This window comes from Miniopterus natalensis, chromosome 5 (assembly GCF_054644295.1).
Source record: "Miniopterus natalensis isolate mMinNat1 chromosome 5, mMinNat1.hap1, whole genome shotgun sequence".
Lineage (NCBI taxonomy): Eukaryota > Metazoa > Chordata > Mammalia > Chiroptera > Miniopteridae > Miniopterus > Miniopterus natalensis.
Genome location: NC_142085.1, coordinates 20,650,608 through 20,675,980, shown reverse-complemented (window position 1 = coordinate 20,675,980; position 25,373 = coordinate 20,650,608). Strand labels below are relative to the sequence as shown.

Below are 25,373 nucleotides of genomic sequence, written 5' to 3'. Positions count from 1 at the left end.
CCATTACTTCTGGACAAATTTATATTAGAATGCTCCCATCTTGCAGACTCCATCCTTTTATTCCCAGAATCTCAGAATGTCTGGTATTTATAGTGCAGTTGCCATAAATGCACCCCATGGCCTACGTGCCGGGTAGGAGAGTGCAAACTTCACGAAACTGTGGCTATTATCTTTGGTATCCTCAGTGTTTAGAAGAGAGCATGGTTCATAGTAATACTGCGATAAATGTTTATGTAATGAATGCATGCCTCGTGTCATAAAGCTGACGAGTTGCCACTCCCCTCTGGGCCACGGGGTCACTCTCCCCTTTAGAGCTTTTGCTATCTGATCGTGGCTCCACTGAATCATGCAACTGATCTTTGCAGTGTGTTCCAAATGTGGACATTAAGAGCGATGAGGTCCATTGAAGACGTTACCTTGATTATAAACTGTAACTGCATCCACGATCAGGATTTGTAGTCTTCACGAGCCCTAGATTTGTTCTGGTCATTATGTTTTTATGCTCTTTGTCTGCTCTAAATTCCTGGATCTCTTATAAGTACTTTCCTTGCACCGACTTCCCCAAAGAGCCAGGCGTACCTGCGGAGTGTTGTTTCAGAGTAAGAGCATACAGTATGTCATATATCTGCTTCTCATCAGGACACTGAATTTTACAAACTGTGCCAACCTGGGTAAGTTATATAATGTCTTTGAGTGTCAGTTTACTTATTTGAGAAGTGAGATTCATGATACAAGACTACTTAATAGCATCATTATAATGTTAAATAGAGATAAGTGTAGTCTTACCACCATCAATTATAATCTAAATGTTATTTATTTCCATATTTTTAATAAGGGGATTAATAGACATAGGCATACTATACCAATATAAAGTAATATTTCTTATTCAGGTCATTCTCATGAACTTCTTGTAGCTCAGCAGTTACATGGATCTTGAAGAGCCAAGGTAGACATCTTCTTTTTCATGAACTATATGACACTTCTGGCAAAACAACCAGAGTCATACTCAAACAGGCAGTGGCCCCGTCTTTTTTATAACTGAAGGCAGGCTATTATCAAATTTTACCTTGGGGGCTTGCAGCATCTCATGGATTGTCACAAAGCAGGCAGCTGTGTACAGGATCTGTTTCTGTATTCCACAATAATATATTGGTTAATTTATCTGTACTTGTGCCACTAGTACTCTGTCTTAATTACTCCAGCATTGTAATAAGTCTTGATATCCGATAGTATAAGTCATCCAGCTTTGTTCATTTTCAATATTTCATCAATGTTGAATCGAGCTTCTAGAAGAAAATAACTCCATGATTCATGACTTGGGGATGACTGGAATTTCTTAAATGCAATGGGCACAAGCACGCACATACACATACACAACACAAGCATTAACCATCAAGAAAGATTAAGCTGGACATATTTAAATTAAGAATTTATGTTTAACAAAAGATACAATTAAGAGAGTTCAAAAAGTAAGCCAGAGACTAAGATAAGACGTTTGTAGTATAAGACTTCACAAAAGATGGTAACAAAGTGATTGATAAACATATAGAAATGTATTCAAGTCATTAGTCATTAGACAAATACAAATTAAAAGTTGTGATAAATACCATTATACAAACATAATGGATAATTTAAAAAAAAAAAAAAAAAAGACTGAAAATACCACATATGGGTATTGGATATGAAGCTGGTGAAATATATATATGTATTAATTTTTGCAACTCCTTCAGAAAAATATTTGATAGTACCTACTGAAGGAAAACATGTGTATATGGCCGAATGATTCTACTCTTGGATAAATATTCAAAAAATTGAGTAATAATATGTACAAAAAGACATTTGCATAAAATGTTCAAAGAAGTTTTGTTCACAACAGCTCTAAACTGAAAAGAAAATGTTCCGTAATACAATGGGTGAGTAAATTTTATTGTCTGCATACAACAGAACATTATGTAGCTATTAACAAAAATAAACTTTACATGCAACATAGGCCTAATAGCAAGTGAAAGAAGTTAGATATTAAAAATATATTTTTTTATTTATATGAAGTTTCAAAACTGATAAAATGAACCCATGTTACAGAAATCAAAATGGTTTTTACTCTTGAGAGTTACTGACTGGAAGAGGGAACCAAGGATCTTCTTGGCTGCTGAAACTATTGCATATATTGTTTTGGGTGGTGGTTACACAGGTACGCACATATTTACAAAGCTGTCACTCTGTACACTTAATATTTATGTACTTTACTAAATGTAAGTTATACCTTAGTAATCCTCACCCAAGTATACTTTTTCCCATACTTTTGAGAGAGAGTGGAAGGGAGAGAGAGAGAGAGAGAGAGAAACATCGATGTGAGAGAGACACATCGATTAGTTGTCTCTCACACGAGCTCCGACCGGGCTGGGGATCGAACCTGCAACTGAGGTATGTACCTTTGGCCAGAACTGAACCCAGGAAACTTCAGTCCACTGGCCAGCTCTCTAACCGCTGAGCCAAACTGGCTAAGGCACCTTAGTAATTTTTTAATTGACACATTCACTGAGGTAAAGAAGATAAAAAGATTGACAATATATTCCTTGTAGTGTCCATTCTTACGAATTCTTTCGCTAAGACAAAGAAGGCACTATTCCTCCTAGGAGCGCTTTCCAAAACAGTCCTGGTCTAACAATACAATGTGTTGGATTGCATACCTAGGGCATGCCAGAGGGCACCACTCAAGTCTTCTCAGTGTTTTTCTTCTCATTTTTGATCTTCCCTTCTACTAAATATAACTTGCAAATATCCATTTTGTTTATATATTAATAAAAATACAATCTGAATTAGACATGTAAGGAAAATAAATTTAAATAGTGTATCAAGTTTCTGGTATTATTATCTGAAAATATTTAGAGAGTTTTAGCTTAAAATTGCCTGTTGGGTATAAAATAAGGGTAAGCAGAGATTGATGCTAACGTCAATGAGGTCATACCTCTGCTGCTTCTACAATACGTCTGTTCAGAAAAGCTGCCATTGGCCCTGGCCAGGTGGCTCTGCTCTGTGGTTATGCCAAGGTTGTGAGCTCCATCCCAGCACAAGTCAGCAGCCAATGAATGAGCAGATGAGTGGGAAAATGGGTCGATATTTCTCTCTCTCCACCCCCCATTCCTTTCTCTCTCTCTCTCTAAAATCAATAAATAAAAATTTGAAAAGAGAAGAAAAAGAAAAGCTGCCTTTACTTCAGTACAAACACCTATAACTTCTAGGTTAGAATGACCTGCTTAGTTCCTAGATTTGCAGTCCTCCAGGTGATGGGGAATCATTTATACTATTCTGAAGCTTGGCCTTGGTCCAGGCCCTGGGGCAATTCTGTTCTTATTATCTAGGAAATAAACCTCTGTCTGGGTCCCCCAGAGTGTCTACCCTGGGCCCACTTATTTTTCCACCCCCACAACCTCTACTCAACCTCTAAATCCAATTTCAACCTCTATGTCTGCACCTTTGTTACTTCTGCAGGATTTGCTGTTTGCCAAAATCTGCCTATTCCCTGCCTTTTTCCATCCCTCCAGCCCCACTTTCTGAGTCTGTCTCCAAGGACTCCCCCAGAGCCCAATGCCGGTACTTTCATAATTGTTCTGGGCCAATGGTGATACCTTCATAATTACCTGGATTTAATTTTCATTCTAAATTGCTTAAGGTACTACTGATGCCCAAGTATTAATCTTCATCTTCATGTTTTGACTCAGTTGCTCCAGGTAGATATTTGAACCTCACATAAACAACATATTCATAGCATTACTTAAAGAGAGAAATATTAACAGCCTAAAATCAAACTTCAGCCAAAATTTTAAATAACTTATAATAAATCATTCACATTATCAACATAATGCTCAAAATGAGTCATGATAGAAATTCTGGAAAAAACAGCAAACAGTATCTTGTAGAAACTATGTGTTTATATGTAAATCTAAGTACTCAATTTGTCTATTATTTTTTCAATCACAGTTCTGTCTTCCCCTCTTGATCCCAGTGACTATCATATTAAACCTTGTCCTAATCCTGCCAGTTTCTTTATGCAGAAAATGCAAATATATGCAAAAGTAGTTTTGAACAAGTCTTATTATAAAACTTTATCTCAGGAGTTGACAATAATCTAAAATTTGTTACTTTTCTTTCCAGGAATAACAATGAAATACTTCCTGTTTTTGGCTGCCACTGCTGGCTTTCTGCTTGTTTTAATTTCAAGAGTAAGTGGGGTTGGCATATTTCATAATTATGTCCCAGGAGAAATAAGAGCTAACCCTGTAGTAGACTCACTTCATTAAATGCACTATCATGAGGATGCCATGCCTATTACTCACCTAGTTCTCACCGTAGCCCTATTAGGCAACTACTGTTCTTAATCCCAAATCACAGTGAAAAGTTAAGTCATGTAGCCAAGGTCAGGTAACTAGGATGTGGAAGAGCCTAAAAGTAAACCTAAGTAGTTTGGCTGATAATGTAAGGCAAGAGTTACTTATTTATAATTTATCCATGTATTTTGCATGACTAAATGGGAAAAATACTGTTTTGTTTTGTTTGCCCAGAAAAGGTATATATTCCATTAATATCCAAACTGAGCTATCTGATTTGTAATTATAACAAGATTTTAACACATCAAAATTAAATATAAAAAATGAATGGTGCCAACAGCAAGGAGATAAGTGTGAGGTGCTATTAGCAATGGAGTGAATATAAAGGCCTGAATCTCACTACTTATTAAAAACAAGAACTTCGACAATCAGAAACAGAAACAAAACACTCGATAATATAATTAGGAATAAGTCCCAAATATGTTGTGCTCACCCACTAATATATACCTTTAACTACCTCAGTGATATGAAGAAAATAGTACCTTTATTAATGTTTCCAAAAATATTTTTATTATAAGCGGAAGTCAATAGCTTTGGTATAGAAAAAGAATTTTATATTTTTATATGCGCAGTAAGTCAGATGTGTAAGGTACTTAATGTCATAAACAAAAGAAAATCTATATACATTAGACTATAGGGATATTGGTTTAGATTATATCACACCATTTCTCCAAAGAGAAACCAGGTGGAGCTGTTGTCCAATACCTAAGAATCTTCCAGTAAGCTAGAAGTAGAGTCTTAAAGATTTCTTCCTTCCTTCTGATTCTCTGCCATTTTACTCCTCCATTGTAAAGGGGGATCTTCACACTTCACAGTAAAGAAAAGCTAAGCTGAAGCAGACAGTGAGAACGTTACATTTGCCTTTAAGATCTAGTTAATACTAAGCTGGTCTAGGCCACTTAGCGCAAGTTCTGGGAGACAGCCAGGCCTAGTTTTCCTTGTGAAAGAAGGAATCAGGCCCTAGCCAGTTTTACTCAGTGGTTAGAGCATCACTCCTAAGACCAAAGGGTCGTGGGGTCGATTCCTGGTCAAGGGCATGTACATTGGTTACAGGTTCAATCCCCGGCCCTGGTCAAAGCCTGTGCGGAGGCAACCAATTGATGTGTCGCTCTTATGTCGATAAAAAAAAAAAAAAAGAAGAAGAAGAAGGAATCAGTATCTCAGTTAAAAGCCCAGGTCAAAAAGTTATAGGTAGAACCCCTCTCATTCAAGGGAACAAGAGCCTGACCCAATACTGACCAAGAATACAAAGGAAAAATATGAAAAGACCGAAGCGTTGATGAAACAATATGTCTAACCCTGACCCTGTGGCTTAGTTGGTAGGAGCTTCTTTCCATACATCAAAGAGCTTCAGGTTTGATTCCGGGTCAAGGCACATGCCTAGGTTGTGGGTTTGGTCCCTGGCCACAGTCAGGGTACATACGGGAGGCAACTGATCAATGTCTCTCATTCCCATCGATGTTTCTCTCTCCCTCTCTCTCTCTCAAAATCAATGAGAAATATCCTCAGGTGAGGGTAAAAAAATTTTTTTTAAACATAGACATGTCTACATTCTACAGATGCATAATTACTGGAACATTTGCATGCAATTTTATACATAGTTTGCTCAGATAATTACTGCTTAAGAATTTTAAATGAAAATATGAAAATAAGACAAATTGAGCCTCAAATACATGAGTCCCAGTTAAAGTAAAAAATAAGTTGTTTCAATTTGTCCAAAAACCAAAACAAACCAAAAAAGTGTGTGATAACTTTTAAACTCCAGATAGAAATGAAAGAGACTGACCACCGGGCTTGAATGCTATTTTAAACTTCTCTTCAGTGTTAGAGTTTACTGGAATACTAGGTATCTAATTGGAGAGAAATAATTTTTTTACTGAGATAAAAAGTTCTCCATGAGAATTTGATAAATGTTCCAGAATAAGGTCTTTGAATGAAAAATATAGAGATTCGCAATCAGATAATGAAGCTGATTTGATCTTGTCAGATGTAATCAGTGACTTCTTTGGTAAGTAGGACTTGGTAGGCCTCAGATCTAAAGGGTAAATTAAATTGACATGGCTTGGTAGAGCAAGCTGAAAGAGCTTCTAACAAAAGGACAGGCTTTAGGCAAATATTCTGAGGCAGTATGGAAACAGGCACATTGGGATAACTAAAAGAAAATCACCGAGACTAAAGCAGAGAAACGGAGGGGAGCATATCTTCAATAGAGGTTGAGAAGTCAGTAGGGTCTTCACAGGCTAAGATTTAGTTCTTTCTAAAACTTCTAAACTGTTGAAGACTTTGTTTTAAATTTATTTTATTGTTGAGAGTATTACAGATGTCTCCGGTTTCATCCCCTTGACCCCCTCCACCTATGTCCCACCCACCCCAGGCCCTCACTTGTCTATTGTCTGTATCCCTGGGCTGTGCATAGATGCAAAATAAGTTTTTTGGTTAATCTGTTTCCTCCCTCCTTCCCACCTTCCTGCCTTCCCTCCTTCCCTCTGAGATATGTCAATCTGTTTCCTGCTTCCATGTCTGTGGTCCTCTCTTGATTGTCAATTTATCACAGGAAAGTTACTCCGTTGTGTCTATATTTTGAAATGTTTGCTCTGGTTGATGACTGGAGAATGGACTGTGAAAAACTGGATAGGGGAGTAAGAGGAAGAATGTAGAGGCCACAGGGCCTGCACTAATAATTCTGGGGGCCAGTAGAAGGCCAGGCTGTGGCCACAGTCCGTCCCGGTGAAGGAAGACAGGTAGGACAGGTAGGGGAATGGTGAAGAGAATGGGTCATCCCTTACACCAAGAAAAAGACTATTTCTACACTGACAGCTTAGCCAATGGAGTTAGTTGCCAACAGACCAAGTAGGTTACAGACATTTAAAGGATATATTGAATTTACAGTTTGAGTTTGTTGGTGACTTGGGGCTGTTTTGGGCCTTGTAGGATGTTTAACAGAATCACTAGCCTCTGTCCACAGATGGCAGAGTACCCTTCCTCAGCCAGTCACGACAACAGAAAATGTCTCTAGATGTCGTGTAATGCCTGGTGGGAGAAGAGGGAAGTTGAGGAGGGGGTATATCAACCCTGGTATAAACCCATTGTTTACATGGAATAAAAATACCATTTCGTTTTGTTTACCCAGAAAAGGTAAGTATCCCATCAGTATCCAAGCTGAGCTGTCTGATTTATAACTATAACAAGGTTTTAACACATCAAAATTAAATATAAAAAGTGAATGGTGCCTACAGCAAGGAGAGAAGTGCGAGGAGCTATTAGCAATGGAATGAATATATAAGGCCTGAATCTCACTAGTTATTAAAACAAGAACTTCAACAATCAGAAACAGAAACAAAACACTCAATGGTATAATTAGGACTACAACCCAAATATGTTTTGCTCATCCACTAATATGTACCTCTAAATACCTCAACGATACAAAGAAAATACTACATTTTTAATGTTCCCCCAAATAATTTTATTATGAGCTAAAGTCAGTAGCTTTGGTATAAGGAAATAAATGGTTTTTATATTTTTACATGCTAGATAGGATAAATACAATGCATAAGGCACTTAATATTATAAAGAAGCTGCTGTTTGTTGCAACTAACGATAACCTAAAACATTAAGACATGTATTTTTCTTCTTAGTGAGTTGCAGATAAAAGGTAAATTAATTTTTAAAAGTCACAAATTCTAGATTGTAGCTGATTTGAATATCCCTTTATACTTACAGATGAAAATGTTAATGTTTTCTCATATAAATAATACAAATATGTAAAATCTGAGTTAAAGACACTTGAGGTTTTGTGCTCGATAATGAATCTCTTACATTAAGTTTTCTCAGACACACACCTTTGAACGAGATTTCCAGGGTAAGTGGTTTTTCTGGGAAGCAAAGGAAACACTTGGAGATATGGTGGGGAATGAGCCAAGGAAGCAGAGTCAGTCAGTAGAAGGTGTGCTATCAAGGTATAGCCTATTGTGGTTCACATTGCCCAACAACAGTCTCTTCAACATGGTCCAAAGTACCAATTATAAATTTCAAATAAATCCCATCATAGACTATTGCATTATTCTATAATGCATTATTCTGTAATTGCATTATTGTATAATGTCATACTGACATTCAGAAATCCTCAAAACTAGCACTGAATAAATGGAAACTATCATATTGAGATGACAAATTTAAAAATGCTGTTTATAATTACTTACTCAATATAAACTATAAATCAAACTTGTGTATAGGTCTGTAAGTATATAGTACATGACAAATTCCACATAAAAGAAGTAAAACTAATTAAGAATTTTCTGGTAACAGGCAAAAACCAGTACAGTTTCATATGATATGATTGTTACTGATCTGGAAAACGTCCAAGAAGAAATTGTTGATTTACATAACAACTTCAGGAGAAGTGTAAAGCCAACAGCCAGTAACATGCTGAAAATGGTAAGATTAATTAAAAAGCAGTAACAATGGTGGCGATAATAACAATGATGTTCACTGAGTTTTTATTAAGTTCTATTCACTTTCAATGTACTAAAAGTTTGGTCTTCACAAGCAAACCTATGGCACAGCAGAGGAAGAAACAGAGGCCCAAGGAGGTGAGCAAATTTCCCAAAGAAATACAGTTAGTAAATGGCAGAGCAACAATTTCAACTCAGGCAGCCTGGCCGCATTCATAATGTACCCGAGGACAGTGCTGCTCAGCCCTGAGTGTGCTTGAGAATCACCTGGGGGACTTGGGACGGCTCAGGTTCCTGGGCCCCACTCTCTGAGGTCCCGGTTTGGGAGGCCTGGGGTGGAGACCGTGCCAAGTTCCCAGCTGGTGCTGATGCCGCCAGTCAGTGTCTTCAACATAGCAGACCCTGCGTACCAAGGTATTGAGGCCTTTCCCAGCTGCCTTCACTGGGCAGCAGCCCAGAGGCTGAGACGCTCATCGGAGAATCACCAAGTACAGGTTCTAAGCCAGGTAAACAAATAGTGACAAATCTATTGTTCAGTTCCCTTGCATCTCATAGAAGGAGGGAGAAATTGTCTTTCCACTATAAACCTGGTATTTGAGCAGACTAGGTGCTATAGACCAAAACAAATTTAGGGAGGTCTCAGGTGATTAGTGTTGCATTTATTATCTCACAGAAGTATCATTCAGGATTTTGGGAACACTTATTATGGTTCCTTGGACCCTGGACTGGCCTAAAGTGGCAAGGATTTGAAATAGTTTGGACGCAGGAGAGTGATTCTAAATGACAGTTTCCTCATGCAAGTGACAAAGGGGAGGAAGCATGACAGGCACTCTTCTAGAACCTATCATATTAATTCATTTAATTAAAGAATTCTGTGATTAGATACTATCCTTTCCATTTTACAGATGATTAATCTGAATGTCAGAGAAATTAGGTATCTTCTCCAGTCAGAAGGGCTGCGTCAGTACAGATTCAACTGCAAATGGCGAGCTCCAGGCACCTGCTCTTAGTTACGTCCCTTATTAGGAACATGGTCCAAACTCCTTGGTTTCCAGATGAGCAAATAAGTGTAGTTGCGAGGTACTAAGAAGTTTATAGAGTAAATGGAAAATAAAACCTCTGCTTTCAGAGATTTTATTATTGTGGACTAAACATTTATATAATGGAAAACAGAACACAAGAATGGTAATATTCAGGTGCTAAGCTGCAAAAGTATGAGAGAGCAACCAGGTGACAAGTTAAGCACACCAGTGAAACAGTAAATTTTAAAGGGAATGTGGGAATTGAGCTGTTCCATCAACAATGCATAGGACATGGATAGAAAGAAACTGATAGAATTATAGACAGTAGGGCTGAAGAGCAGGGATTTAAAATAAAGAAAATCTGTATAGTGGGTTAGGACCTGATTGAATAGAGCCACTTGTTAAAGCCAGAATTCATAGCTTTGGTACAATAACCATAAATACTTACTAGTGATTTAATCAGGGATGTATCACAAAAACAGAGTATCTTATCAACATAAATCAGAGGTAGTGTCCTATAGAGCTTCCCTCAAAGAGGTCTGAACAACAGACTCTACCTAATGAAGTTGCAGTTAATTTACACAATAAGATAAGCTGACTCGGAGATGGAAATTAGCACTCAGGATGTTTACCGGGGAGCAATCTCCAGATTCATGCCTGCCCGTGGAGGGAGAGAGAGAAGCAGCATTGAGCATATGGAGGGGCTGGATTGTGAGGCAGCCCCAACAGAGGCCTCAGCTGATCCCACAGGAAACTCTACGCCTAGGGCAACCCTTCTGAGCTGTGCCGAGTTGGAGGGAGCTGGCCTCGGATTTACAGTTCCCACATATACTAGCTGTTGGCCATGGGCTGCCCCAGAGAAGGGATTATGCTCACGGATAAGAACAATTTTAGGGAGGACAAGCAGTAGCAGAGTTGCCTGTGGCAGGACTCCCCGCTTAAGAGAAAATCAGGGCTTCAGTTCAGAAAGGGACCTGGGTGGTGCATCACAGTATGTATGACAACCAACCTGTGAGTAAAATTGAAGAGAATATACATATAGAGCTGGTAACAGATCCTGGCATGTAGTATTAGCTATAATTTTTTTTATTATTACTCACAATTTTATATGGAAATGTGTGACACTGTACTTGCTTCTAGTGACGGTCATCATTTATTTATTGAACACGTAACATAAGGTTTTTCATATCACAATCGTTTCACATGAATTATCATATTAAAATCTTTGAGCAAGCTATTGGGTATGAATTATGGGTTACATTTTACAGAGGAAGAAACAAATTCCAAAAGATTAAATAACATGTACTAATAAGCGATGGGAGGGATTTCTAACCCTGGTGTGTTTTACTGGAAGTATTTACTTAGCCTCTTTAATGCTTCTTGAGAGAGAAGCTACATCCGAAAACTTTATCACCAAATTTTGATTTTGTAAATGTAAAGGCTAAAACAGTGAACTGAACATTTGTCTTCCCCTTTCCATTAAGCTATTTAAAATAGTATAATTATTTAAATTATCTTCAATCATTTAAATTGAGGCTATTTCTAGCTTTGGATTTTTAAAAACAATACACTGGAACCTTCTTATGGAAATGTTCAGATCGTGTGTAGTATTTCACTCTTCCTCTGTAGGGATGGAGTGAGGAAGCTGCGGCCAACACCAAAGCACTGTCGAATTTCTGTGACATGAAGGAAAGCAACGCGATTAAAAGGAGAATTAAAAGTAGGTGTATGTCTGTATGACTGGCCTTTGTGCTCACAAGTCCTCAGGGATTCTTAAGTAACCTGGAAAGGTAATTTAAGTCGTGCCACCTGTATTTACATCTGCCCCCTAAATGAATTGTGGCCCACTCTTATTAATTTTTTAATTTAGATATTGAAATTTTCAAATTCCAGATTCTAATTACCAGAAAAAAAGAATCAGAGTCCTTGGTGTGACAGAATAGTTGAGTAATACAATGAGGACCATATGGACAGCTGGATAGCTGGAAGGTTCCCACTCTATGTAGTTATTTCAGCTACTCACAGTGTCACCATACCTTAAGCTATAGAACATTAGCACAGTCGGGAAGTTTTATTCAATTCTAATGAGCTTCCCAGAAGAACTATTACAGGCGCTCAAAAATGAGTCCATCTCATGGCATGTATAATAGGTGGGTCACTGTAAATTTCCAGGAAAGCCAAAGCTACTTCCTATTAATGTAGAGATTAATAATATTTATGAGATTTTTTTTAATTACAAAATATTTAAAAATGCTAAAGAAACCTTCAAATTTACAGATTATTGAGCATATTTGCCCAATGTTTTTAAGCAGTGAATTAGCAATGTGAGTCTTCCCTTCCCCAGAGAAATGCAGATCACTCCTGACTGAATACCACGTTTGACTGAGAGCTCACATCACTAGTGGAATGACTAAATGGGCAAATGTTTATTTCAAGGACCTTACATGATTAATACTTCTGCGTGGCTGTTTTCAAACCACGGGCCCTGTTACAACGCAAGAGTCTGCTCTCGCTGATTTCACGTTTCTTCATTGGCTTGGAAGTGACAAAGGCTAAAATGCTGATTAATTTGATTTCCAAGTTTTGCGCATTACCTCCTACTGTCAACTTCTCTCCAGAAGTTTATTCATCCAAGAGAAAGAAGATTGCCAGCAGAGATAGAACTGAGCTTGCCTCCTCTTATAAGATATGGCTTGGATAACCAGTGAAACATTTATAAAATAAAAATAAGAAAATCATTCTTGTAAAGCATTCTCAAAATTTTAGAGCATGACTCAACCCTTTTCTCTCCTTTCAGATACTTTTTGTGGAGAAAATAAATATTTGACACCTTTCCCTATGTCCTGGGAAGAGGTAATTGGAATCTGGTACAATGAGTCTTACTATTTTAAGTATGGTGACTCTATGGAGGAGGAGACAAAAACAGCTGATCGTTACACTCAGGTAATTTGTGAACTGGCAAATATACACATTGCTTCAGTGACTATGATCATGGATGAAAAATAGGTGAGTGAGAACCAAGGAGAATCATTTTACCCACTTTTTGCAAACTTATACTCGACCCACTGAGCTCCTCTTATAATTTGCAACACAAGGAAATGTGATTCCCTTAATAGATGGCTTAGGGGAGATGTTTTCTTCTTTACATATTTGATTTTCTAGGAAGTAAAAAAAAATCATAATATATCAATGTCATTTATAAATAATATTTGTAAAGAATGAAAATAATTGTAACATAATACAGAGAAGCCCCTTCTTTCTAATTTAGTTTTTCTTGAGTCTTCTATAACATCTACCAGCTATGTTTTCTCATTCTCAGAGTACGAATCTTTCACCTACTTAATTAGGTTTGTTTCTATGGGGGATGGCAAAAGTAGGTTTATAGTTGTGAACATGCAAAGCACAGTTTATTCTTGTATTACTTATTTATTATTATTAAACTACTTTTGCCCACCCCGTATTTTATTCTTTTTGATGCTATTTTAAATGAAATTATTTTCTTAAATTTTTTCAGATTGTTTACTGCAAGTGTGTAGAAACACAGTTGATTTTCCTGTGCTAATTTTGTACTCTGCAGATTTGCTGAATTTGTTTATCAATTCTAACAATTTTTTGTGATATTATCAGGTTGCCTACATATAAGATTATGTCATCTGTGAACAGAGATAATCTTACTCTTTCCATATTGGATGATTTTATTTTTCTTGTCTAGTTGCTCTGGCTAGAATTTCCAGCGCTATGTTTCACAGAAGTTGCAGAAGTCAGCATTCTGGTTTTGTTGCTGATCTTAGAAGAATAATTCTATCTTTACCATTAATTATGTTGTTAGCAGAGAGGCTTACATATATAGCTTTTACTATGTTATAATAGTTTTTAATTACTATTTTATTGAGCATTTTTTATCATGAGAGGGTATTGAATTTTATAAAATGCTTATTTATTATAATTGATGTAATCATGCCTTTTTTCTCATCATTGTATTAATGTGGTAATCTACATTGACTGATTTTTATGTGTTAAACCATCTTTATTTTGCAGGAAGAAAGCCTGCTTGGTCACAGTGTATAATTCTTCTTCTATGATTCTAAACTTAATTTGTTGAGTTTTGTATACTGTTTATATGGTATATTGGTCTGCAGGTTACTTTTTTTAAAAAAATTTATTTTAGAAAGAGAGGAAGGGAGAGGAAGGGAGAGAAAAACATCGATGTGAGAGAGAAACATTGATCTGTTGCCTCCTATATTAACATCAACCAGGGACCAGGGACCCAACCTGCAACCTGGGCTTGTGCCCTGACTCGGAATGGAACCCTTGACCCTTCAGCACATGGATGACAACCAACTGAGCCACACTGTCCAGGGTTGTAGTTTACTTTTTTGTAGTGTATGGGTCAGCTTCCAGTATTTGAATAATGCTGGCTTCGCAGTACTTATTAAAAAGTATTTTCTCATCTTGAAGCTTTTAGATGACTTTTTAAATTGTTGGTATTAGTTATTCTTTAAATATTTGGTGTAATTTACCAGTGAAGCCATAAGAGCCAGAGCTTTTTTATTTTTGCTTTCAAAAGCTTTTTTATTACAGTTGCTCTTTTTGAAGAATCACCTGGTTGTTACATTGATTTTCTCTATTGCTTTTCTATTCTTTATTTTACTTATCTTTCCTCTGATATTTATTATGTAATTTATTCAATTATTCTCTTTTCCCTTAGTTACTCTAGCTAATTTATCAATTGTATTGATCTTTTTTGAAGAAGTTACATTTGATTTTCTTTGTTTTGATTTTCTTTATTATGTTTATCCATGCTCTAAGCTATGTTATTCCCTTCTGCTAGCTTTGGCTTTTATTTATTATTTTTTTCTAGTTTCTTAAAGTAAAACTTTAGATTATTGATTTAAGATCTTATTCCTTTTATAAAATATGATTTTATTGATTTTAGAGAGAGAGAAAGGGAGATAGAGAGATAAAAACATCAATGAGAGAGAGACATCGATCAGCTGCCTCCTGCACCCCCCCCCCCCCCCCCCCCCCCGCTGGGGATCGAGTCTGCAACCCAGGCAGGTGCCCTGACTGGGAATCCAATGGGAACCTCTTGGTTCATGTGTCAACACTCAACCACAGAGCCATACCAGCCGGGCAAGATCTCAGTCTTGATTGTAAATATTTATAGCTATAAATGTTCCTTAGCACTGCTTTTGCTGCTTTAACAGTAAGTTTTAGAATATTGAATTTTTGTTTTTTTCTCTTAAGATATTTTCTAATTTCCCATTTAACTTCTTTTTTTACCCATTTTTTAAAGAGTGTGTTTTTTAATACCCACACATTTGCAAATTTTCTGGGATTTTTTTGGCTTTTGATTTTTAGTTTCATTCCTTTGTGATAAGAAAAGATGCTTTGCTATATTTCAAACTTTAAATATATTAAGACTTGTTTAGTAGCCTAACATGTAGTCTATCCTGGAGGTTTTTCCACGTATATTTGACAAAAAGTATATTCCATTGCTATTGGCTGAAGTGTTTTGTTTACTCCTTACTTTTATCATCTTGGAAACGGTTTTCAGTTTTTCGTCCCTTATTTTCTCCATTGCTACATTTTTCATTTGTTTGTTTAGTGGACTTCTAGTAGTGGCACATATTGATTCCCTGCTCATTTTCATTTGTATGTATACTATAGATATTTTCTATTTGGTTACGATGTGAATTGTATGTAATATTCTAAAATTATAATAATCTATTTTAAACTGATAACCAATTTCATACAAAAATTAATCATTCACAGCTCCAGCACCCTGCTTATGTAACTGATACCAATTATTTTTGTATGATGCACACCTATTAGGAGATATTTATTATTATTACTACTATGCATTTATCTTTTAAATCCTGTAATAAATTAAAAATGGCACTACAGAACAAAATTTCAATGATCTTTGTTTTTATATTTGACCATGTATTTACTTTACTGGAGATCATCATATTTTCATGTTTTCAAGTTACTGTCTAGTTTCTTTTCATTTCATTTGAAATATTTCCTTCAGAATCTTTTTGTGAGGCATATCTAGTGGCAATAAACTCCTTCAGATTTTTTTTGTTCAAAATATCTTAATTTTCCCTCATTTCTGAATGACAGTTTTGCAAGATATATGATTTTTGATTCACTATTTTTTTTTCTTTCAGAACTTTAAATATATCACCCACTGTCTTCTGTACTGCAAGTTTTCTGCTGGTAAATCCTCTAGTGATCTTATTGCAAATTCCTGTACATGATGAGTCACTGTATTTTTGCTGCTTTTAAGATTCATTCTTAGTCTTTAGTTTTTGATAATTTGAATATAATATACCTTAGTATTGGCTGTATTCTACTTGGAGATCATTGAGCTTCTTGGATTTGTAGATCAATTTCTTTCCTCAAATATGGGAAATCCTAAACAATAATTTCTTCAAATAATCTCTCTACTCCTTTTATTCCATATTCTCCTTGTTTCACTCCCAAAATGTGTATAAAGGCCTACTTTATGGTGTCCCACAAATTCCCCAGGCTCTGTTGACTTTTCCTCATTCTTTCTTCTTTTTGCTAGTCAAATACAATAATTTCAAATAACCTGTCTTATAGTTGGTTGATGCTTTCTTCTGCCTGTTTAAATGTTACTGATTACCTTTAGTAAATTTTTGAATTTAGTTATTGTATTTGCAACTCCAGAGTTTCTCTTTGGTTCTTAAAAAAAAAAAAATACTTTTAATCTTTGTTGATATTCTCATTTTGTTTATATATTGTTTCCCTGATTTACTTTAGTTTCTTTATCTGTGTTTTTCTTTAGCTTTTTAAGCATATTTAAGACAGTTGTTTTAAAGTCTATGTATAGTAAATCTAATGCCTGTGTATAGTCAGGGATGGTTTCTGTGATTTCTTGTGTTCCTCTTAATGGGGCATGTTTTTCTGTTTCTCTATATTCCTTGTTATTTCTTTGTTGTTGAAAATAGGACAGTTGAACAAAAAGAGCAACTTTCCCCAGTCTTGTAGGAAAGACCTTGATTAATGAACAGGGCATATTCTGAGCCTGGGGATCAGTTCAGGATGAAACTTAGGGGTCTTCTTATGTTATTTTTCTGAGCATGCATCATGCTTGAGACTATGTCTCTAATATTTTTTACATTTCCACAAATACATAGCTGCTTTTAAATGTCTTAATTCCCCACAATTTCTCATCCCACCTTCTTCTTGGCACGTTAGATGTTCTGTAACATTTCATTATTCACAGTATCTTGCCCTAGGTGTCAGTGGGTTTGCATTTCCCTTCAGCTCTAATGAGCTAAACAGTTTCCCATGGCTTTTCTTAGCCTGAGATCTGAACTCTACCACAGTTTACCACCTGAGCTCTAAATAATGAAACAAGAATATTTCTTGGGATAGCACATAAGAGGTTAGAGCATTGCAAATAAGGTCCTCCAGCCAAAGTGAGGAATCTAAACCATCTCCTCCCAACCATGCTGTGGCATGTAGGGAGGCAGTATGTCAAAGAAGAGTAAAAACTCATTGAAATTTTCTGGCATTTTGATTGTGGCTTTTTCTTGATTTGGTGTCACTTGGTAGCTATAAATCTTTGACAGCTTTCTACAGCTTCTATAAAGTTATTTTAACCAGACACTACTAGGGATTTTTAACATATCCATGAGAAAATAAGGGCTTGGAACTTCCTAATCCATCATCTTTCTGCTGTTACCCTTCTTTGCCCAGCTTTTTATTTCAAAACATTTTAAGTCCACAAAAGCATTTCACTAAAGGTATAACAAATACCCTTCCTTTTTAGATCCATAAGTTACTCACATTCTGTCAAATTTGCTTATATCTCTATAGAAAAATACACATTTTTTTATGAACCCTTTGAAAGTAAATTACTGAGATTATGACACTTAATTTTTAGTATGTCAATATGTATCTCCTAATTAATTTTAAAGACATTGTCCTACAAAACTATTGCCCTAGCTGCTTTGGCTCCGTAGTTAGAGCTTCAGCCCCTGGACTGAAGGGTCCTGGATTTGATTCTGGCCAAGGGCATGTACGTTGGTTGTAGGTTTGATTCCTGACCCTGGTAGGGGTGCATGTGGGAGGCAACCAATCGATGTTCCTGGCACTCTCACATCCATGTTTCTCTGTTTCTCTCTCTCTTTCTTTCTCTCAACCTCCCTCCCTTTCACTCTCTCTGAAAATCAATGGGAAAAATATCCTCTAGAAGGATTAAAAACAAAACAAAACTACAATATTGTGGTATATCATGGTAGATACCATCCCACCAGGAAGTGGTAGAGATAGAATTTGAACCTGAGTCATTTTGCCAACTCGTTGCTCTGCACTATTTCTATTCTCTGATGCTCAAATAAAGTTTCTTCCACACATTGATTTTTATATAATCACCAAGCCACCTTTATCATGTTATCTTATTTTCCATATAGATTTGAGAAGAAGAAAAGAATGAGCTAGGATCAATAATGGCCAATGAGTGTACATGTGTGTGTGTGTTAACTAGACATATGGGAATCTTTCTGTTTTTATGACTTCCTAATAAGCAATACTGAAAGTATCCTAACAGTAAAGGTGTTTATTTTCAATCATATATAACAATATTCATATTATAATCATTTAGAAAATATCAAATTTTAACAAAACAATTTCTTTATATTTACAGCTTGTTTGGGCTACTTCTTACCTCATTGGCTGTGATGTGTCACCATGCTGCAAAAGATCAAAACCTAAATACCTCTATATTTGTCACTATTGTCATGAGTATGTATTATACAGCTTGGGTTCACATAGTTTTTAGAAATATATCCCCCTTCCTTATTCTAACTTCTCAAATATAGAATAAAAATCAAACAAATACTACATTTCAGTTAAGTAGAATTTTAGAGATTAAATGTCATTTAGCCATTACTTAAAACATTATATACACACACACTTTACATCTTATTTTTCTAAATAAATCTATATATCACGAATAGAATGTTTAAATTCAGAAATATTATAATTAGTCTTGCTATGTGTTGTTGAGCTAGCTTAAACAAAAAACAAGGATATTTACTTCAACAATGCAGAGTACTTTTATAATGCAAGGACAGAAATGCAGTGGTCAAGAATAAACAGGAAAAGCCAAGTACTCTTGTATTTAGCTTTTTAGTGTAACTATTGGTATATGTTTTTTCTTTAAAGATTAAATTTACAAAATATCAACAGTGTGAGTAGCAATTTTTAGAAGAAATAATCTGATTGCTTCAATGAAGGGCAGGTGTACTCCTTTGTCACCATGGTATTTTAGCACTGTCACCCATGTGTGTAGCCCAATAAAAGTTATTCAATATGAACCAATGAAAATGATTTATCTGATCATATGCTACCACGTTTACACTTTAAGTGAGATCTCCAAAATCACTATAGATTCGACTTATATAACATATTCGTAGAATAGCGCCAAATGAGTTATTTCTGTTCTTATTATGTCTTTATTTTAGTAGATAATACTTGTGATTTTATCTATGTAATTAAGGCTAAGAAAAGTAATATCTGCTTGCATTTATAACACAGAAATTGTGCTAAATCTTTGAAGGAGTTGGTGGTCTATGGTGAACCTCTGACAATACAAAAAAAAAGTAGAATACCTGGAGTTGTGATAGAGGAATTTTCTTGGCAAAAGATTTCACCATGTATCTGACAAGATCCCTTACTAAATTAAGTGATAAATTTCTTTTATAAGGTAAAATCTTCAACAATTTAAATATCAAAGAGAAAAAATATTAGATAAAATGTTTTCAGCCAGAACATTTACTTTATTTTTTAAGTTATATGAACTATGAATCAGCTATAATCCACATTGTTTTCTTAAGATATCTGCAGTTAAACCTGTCTTCTCTGAAATTTCAAACTATCTCAGAACTGGAAAGTCTTACCCACACACTCTCTCCTCTAGCTCTTTAGATTGAGCCATGCTGGTGTACTTTTATTTTGTATAATACATCATGTGTTTCTAAAAGACACTAACATGTATCAAGTTTCTTATGACATAGTGCAAGATAAAATTAGAATATCTCCACTCACTTAAAACTTTTCTTAACATTGTTAAGTACCATGTACTTTCATGTGACTGTTTATCAAGTCCTTATGGGTATAAAGAAAAAAATTCCTATTGTAAACAGCTCTCAAGCTGTTCTGCTACTTAGGACTAGGCTGTCCAAAGAAGTGTAAACTGCCTCAAAATATTCTTAGGATACCAGAGTTGCCTGTTGTCCATTTGAAAAGATAAAAGATCATTGTTGTAAATCTAGAAATATTAAACTCATCTTAAAGATTATCATTATTATATACAAGTGGTTTTCAAAAATTATTTTTATAGTTGATTATAAATAGGGAGTACATTTTATATGTATTTTCCAAACATCAATTTTATTAGACCACTTTTTTTTCTTTTTTTTTAAGGGGAAATGACAAAGGCCTAAAGAACAGACCTTATAACTCAGGAAACCCATGTGAAGACTGCCCAGATAACTGTGAAGATAAACTTTGTAGTAAGTTTTACATCTCAGTTTGCTTACTATTGACTTGATTTGGGAGCCATGTGTCTTTTAAGTCAAGCATTTAATAATACTGCACTTTGCTATAATTTTCATCTCAATCATTTAACAGGAAAGATCAACGTTATTTCATGTTCCCTTCTTCTCCCCAGAGTGACCAAGACAGTTGATTGAATTTATTAGAATGGAAATTAGAATGTCTAGGTCTAAATTCAAGTGTCCACCTCAAAGTTTAAAGACTCTAATAGGGACAGCATAGATAAAATGTTAACATAAGTATACATTTTCTGTGCTTTATAAAAAATTTCAGTGTTCTCTTATTGCAACCCTTAAATTTGCTTTCACATGATCAGTGTTCTCAGAGTGCTTGCTGCTCCATAATTTCCCTACTTGCTTGACCTTATGATGGCATATAGAAGAAAGACTTTTTATTTGCAGGTGATATTATATTGTATATAGAAAATTTTTAACAACTCTACCAAAATCTACTGGAATTCACAATTAAATTCAGTAAACTTGCAGGATACAAATCAATATACAAAAATTAGTTGTATTCATATAGACAAATAACAAACTATCAGAAAAAATTTTTAAAAAGCAATCCCAGTTATAATTACATCAAAAAGAATTAAATAACTAAGAATAAATTTAACCAAGAAAGTAAAAGATCTATATACTGATAAATTATAATACATTGATAAAAAAAAGTTGAAGAAGACACAAATAAGTGAAAATATATTACCTACTCATGGGCTGTAAAAAAAAATATTGTTAAAATGTACATATTACCCAAAGCTATCTATAGAGTTAATACAATCCCTATCAAAATTCCATTGGCATTTCTCACAGAAATACAACTATCAATCTTAAAATTTGTATGAAACCACAAAAGACCCCAAATAGCCAAAGAAATCTTGAGAAGAAAAAATAAAACTGAAGGTATCATACTCCTGATTTCAAACTATATTACAAACTTTAGTCATCAAAACAGTATAGAACTGACATAAAAACAGACACATAGATTAATGGGACAGAAGAGAGAGCCCAGAAATAAACCAATGCCGATGTAGTCAATTAATTTACAACAAAGGAGCCAAGTACATATAAGGGAAAAGGATAGTTTCTTCAATAAATGGTGTTGGAAAAATTAGAAAATATGAAAAAGAATGAAAAAAAAACACTATCTTACACCATATACAAAATTAACTCAGTATAGATTAAAAACTTCAATGTGAAACCTGATATCATAAAACTCCTAGAAGAAAAAAACATGAGGGCAGACTCCTTGATATGGGTCTTGGCAATGACTTTTAAAATTTGATACCTAAAGCAAAGGCAACAAAAACAAAAACAAACAAACTAAGTAGGTCAAACTAAAAAGCTTTGCAGAGCAAAGAAAGCCATCAACAAAAGGCAAAGGCAAACTATAAAATAGAAAATATTTGCAAATCATACACCTGATTCGAGATTAATACCCAAAATATATAAAGAACTCATACAACTCAATAGCAAAAACCCCCAAACAATCTGATTTAAATATGGGCAGAGGAACTAAATAAACATTTTCCAAAGAAGACAGTGACTGCCCTTGACTCTCATACTCTCTCTTGTAAGGAGATGAAAAGACCCTTACCATCACTAATCATCAGAGAAATGCAAATCAAAACCACAATTAGTTACAACTTCCTGCCTGTTAGAATGGCTGTTATCAAAAAGACAAGCGATAACAAGTGTTTGATAGGGTGTGGAAGAAAGGGAACCCCTGTATACTGTTAATGGAAATGCAAATTGGTGCAGTCACTATGGCAAATGGTCTGGAGGCTCTTCAAGAAACCAAAACTACAACTACCATACAATCCAGCAACTCTCCTTCTAGGTATTTATCCTAAGAAACTGAAAACACTAACTCAAAAAGATATCTGCACCCTCCCTCATGTTCATTGTTTTCACCAATAGCCACGACAAGAAAACAACCTAACAGTCTATTGACAGATAAATGGATAAAGTAGATGTGATATACTCAGCCACAAAAAAAGAAAATCCAGCCGTTTGCAACAGCACAGAAGAATACTGAGGGTGTTACGTTAAGTGAGCTGAGTCAGACAGCTCACTATATTATCTCACATATATGTGGAATCTAAAAAAATCCAAACTCATAACAGAGAAAAGGTCCTTGGTTTTCCGTGGCTAAGAGGTGGGGTGGGGGCGGGGAATGAGTTAAGGTGATCAAAAGGTACAAGTTTCCAGTTATAAGAAGAATAACTCTTGGGGATGCAATGTACAACCTTTTGCCTAAGTTAAAAATATTGTAATGTATATTTGAAAGTTGCTAAGAGAGTAAATCCTAAAAGTTCTCATCAGAAGGAAAAAAAAAGTATAACTCTGTAAGGTTATGGATGTTAGCTAAACTAATCGGTAATCATTTCACAGTATACACGTACATCATATTATAGTGTTGTACACCTGAAACTAGTACAACGTTATATATCAATTATATCTCAATGAAACTAAGGAGAGTAAAGAATAAAATAAAACAAGATTCATAAAAACAATTTAGAGAAGTCAAAGAAAGAACATGTTACGTAAAAAGAAAAAAAATCCATCACACCGTATTTCTCTAAAACACTACGTAGCAGAAGACAGTGGGATAATGACTGAAAACTTATTTAAAGAAACTGATGTACGTGGGTGCCTGTTCATAGAATAAAGCCCACTGAATTGTTATTTAAGAAAACCTCAGGGTAAAGAGATTATTTGAGAAATTTTGCTACTCTATGTGTGGATTTTATACAATTTTTACATTGGCTATACATTAATTTTTTTGCATTAAAAACTGCTAGATGACTTACACTTTCTGATTTCAAAGCTTACTACAAATCTACAGTAATCAGTGTGGTACTGGTTTAACAGACATGGGCCAGTGGAATAGGATAGAGAGCCCAGAAATAAACCCTAGCACATATGGCTATATAATAATTTTAATAATCCAAAGCAATGCCTTACCCATAAAATGATAGAACATCATATAAACAGACCACAATGAGTAAATAAAACCTTTATCACTTTATTACATATAGTTTATGATGTTGATGATTTCAAGATGAAAGAAACCTGTTTAATATCAGACCAGACTTTCACCCTTTTTTCTTTAATAGCTGACCTCATTTAACTCATTACCTGTTTTCCATTCTAATTTTATTAGCCCATGATCATCAAAATTAATTAGCTATTGTTAATAAGTTTTATGTTTAGGTCTTTAAGGAGATGATCTCTTCCTAACTGACTGTGATTTTTTGAGATAATATTGTGCAAACATGTTTTTTCCTTGCAGCTAACCCCTGCCATCACTATGATGAATACACTAACTGCGATATTCAAAAAGTTATTCTTGGATGCTCTCACAAGTCAGTTCAACTACAATGCAAAGCCACTTGTTTTTGTACCGATAAGGAGATATCATAACTATAATGTGCTGTTGGGGAAATGTCTGCTGCTTAGTATCTTTTACCTTACCTTGTTTCAGTAGATTTTGCTGAATTTCATTTGGTTTTAATTATACTTGAGATCCTAATTTTAATTAATCATATACAGACATCAGATATTTACATCTATACCACCCACTCCTGACCTGCTACATCCTGAAGTAACATTATTTTAACTTACTTCTGGAGTGAGAAGTCCAGCTTAACATCCACCCCCCAGTAAATCCTGTGATTTAGAGTTCTTAGGTTCAGCTGATGGCATGACTGGGCCCCTCTTTCTCTCTTTAACTCCTTCCTCTCATGTTCATGTCTCCAACTATCTTGATGTTTGTCTTCCCTGCAAAACTCACATGGTCTAATAATTAATTCTCCACTTTTTACCTTTACTTCTATTTTAAATCAATCATTAAAATACTCTACAAAGCAAACCATGAGTCCAGCCTCATTAATTGCAAGGTAAATATTGTTTAATTGCAAGTGGTTTAAGTGTCTTATTGTTTCATTGCTATAGCTATACACGTTGTAAAGCAGGAAAAAAATCTGTGTCGTTAATTGAACAAAATATGGATTCAGCACTGACCACATACATAGTGTAATTCATAAACTATGGAGGGTATTATCTTCTTCATTTCAAACAAAGGTGTAAATATTAGTGAATCGGAACATTAAACAAATTGGTGAAGTGCATGGCTACCCAGAGAGCCCAGTACCTGGTGTTTTGTTTTCAGTTTCAGGCTTTTTCCCCCCCTAAATGTGCTCTTCTTTTCCGAAAGTTTATATAGAAGGAAATTCACCTAGATTTATTTTATTTGTCATAACACATATAAGAAAGAAGATGGAGAAACCAAGTTTTACTTCAAGGATGAAAATTGTTTGTGGGACCCCAAATAAGCTTCATATGCTAAATAAAATTAATGTGACCCAAATGATAGCACAACATTTTTTTAAAATATATCTTTATTGAGTCAGAGAGAGGAAGAGAGAAGGAGAGAGAGATAGAAACATCAATGATGAGAGAGCCATTGACCGGCTGCCTCCTGCACACCCCTCACTGGGATCAAGCCCACAACCTGGGCATGTGCCCTGACCGGGAATCGAACCGTGATCTCCTGGATCCTAGGTCGATGCTCAACCCCTGAGCCACGCCCGGCGGGGCCAGTGCAACTTTTTTAATGCTTCCCAACATCACCCCCAGGACCACACCTTATCAGGAATGTTTGTGATCGTAATAACATATTACTTATAGAATGAAATCTCATGGTATGTTCCAGAGATACTCTAGAGGGGAAGGAGCCTTAAAGCACAGCACACTGTTCCATTGAAAACAGGTGTGTGTGTGTGCATGCGTGTGTGTGTGTGTGTGTATGTACACATATACTAATAAATGTCTGAAAGACCTATGAAGCAAAGAGAGTAAAGAACATCATTGAGGACAAAAAACTTATTAGGGTGTTGCATTCATGGGAGAGAGTAA

At 35.3% G+C, this 25,373-nt stretch overlaps 1 protein-coding gene across 1 annotated transcript; it reads left to right on the top strand.

Moving 5' to 3' along the window:
• The first annotated feature begins 4,163 nt into the window (after positions 1-4,163).
• CRISP1 (cysteine rich secretory protein 1) lies at positions 4,164-23,879 on the top strand. Its single transcript, XM_087817133.1, has 7 exons — positions 4,164-4,223; positions 8,694-8,822; positions 11,491-11,581; positions 12,659-12,804; positions 18,542-18,639; positions 20,323-20,411; positions 23,749-23,879. Exons 1-7 carry the CDS (start codon positions 4,164-4,166, stop codon positions 23,877-23,879), a joined length of 744 nt encoding a protein of 247 aa, XP_087673259.1.
• The last annotated feature ends 1,494 nt before the right edge of the window (positions 23,880-25,373 follow it).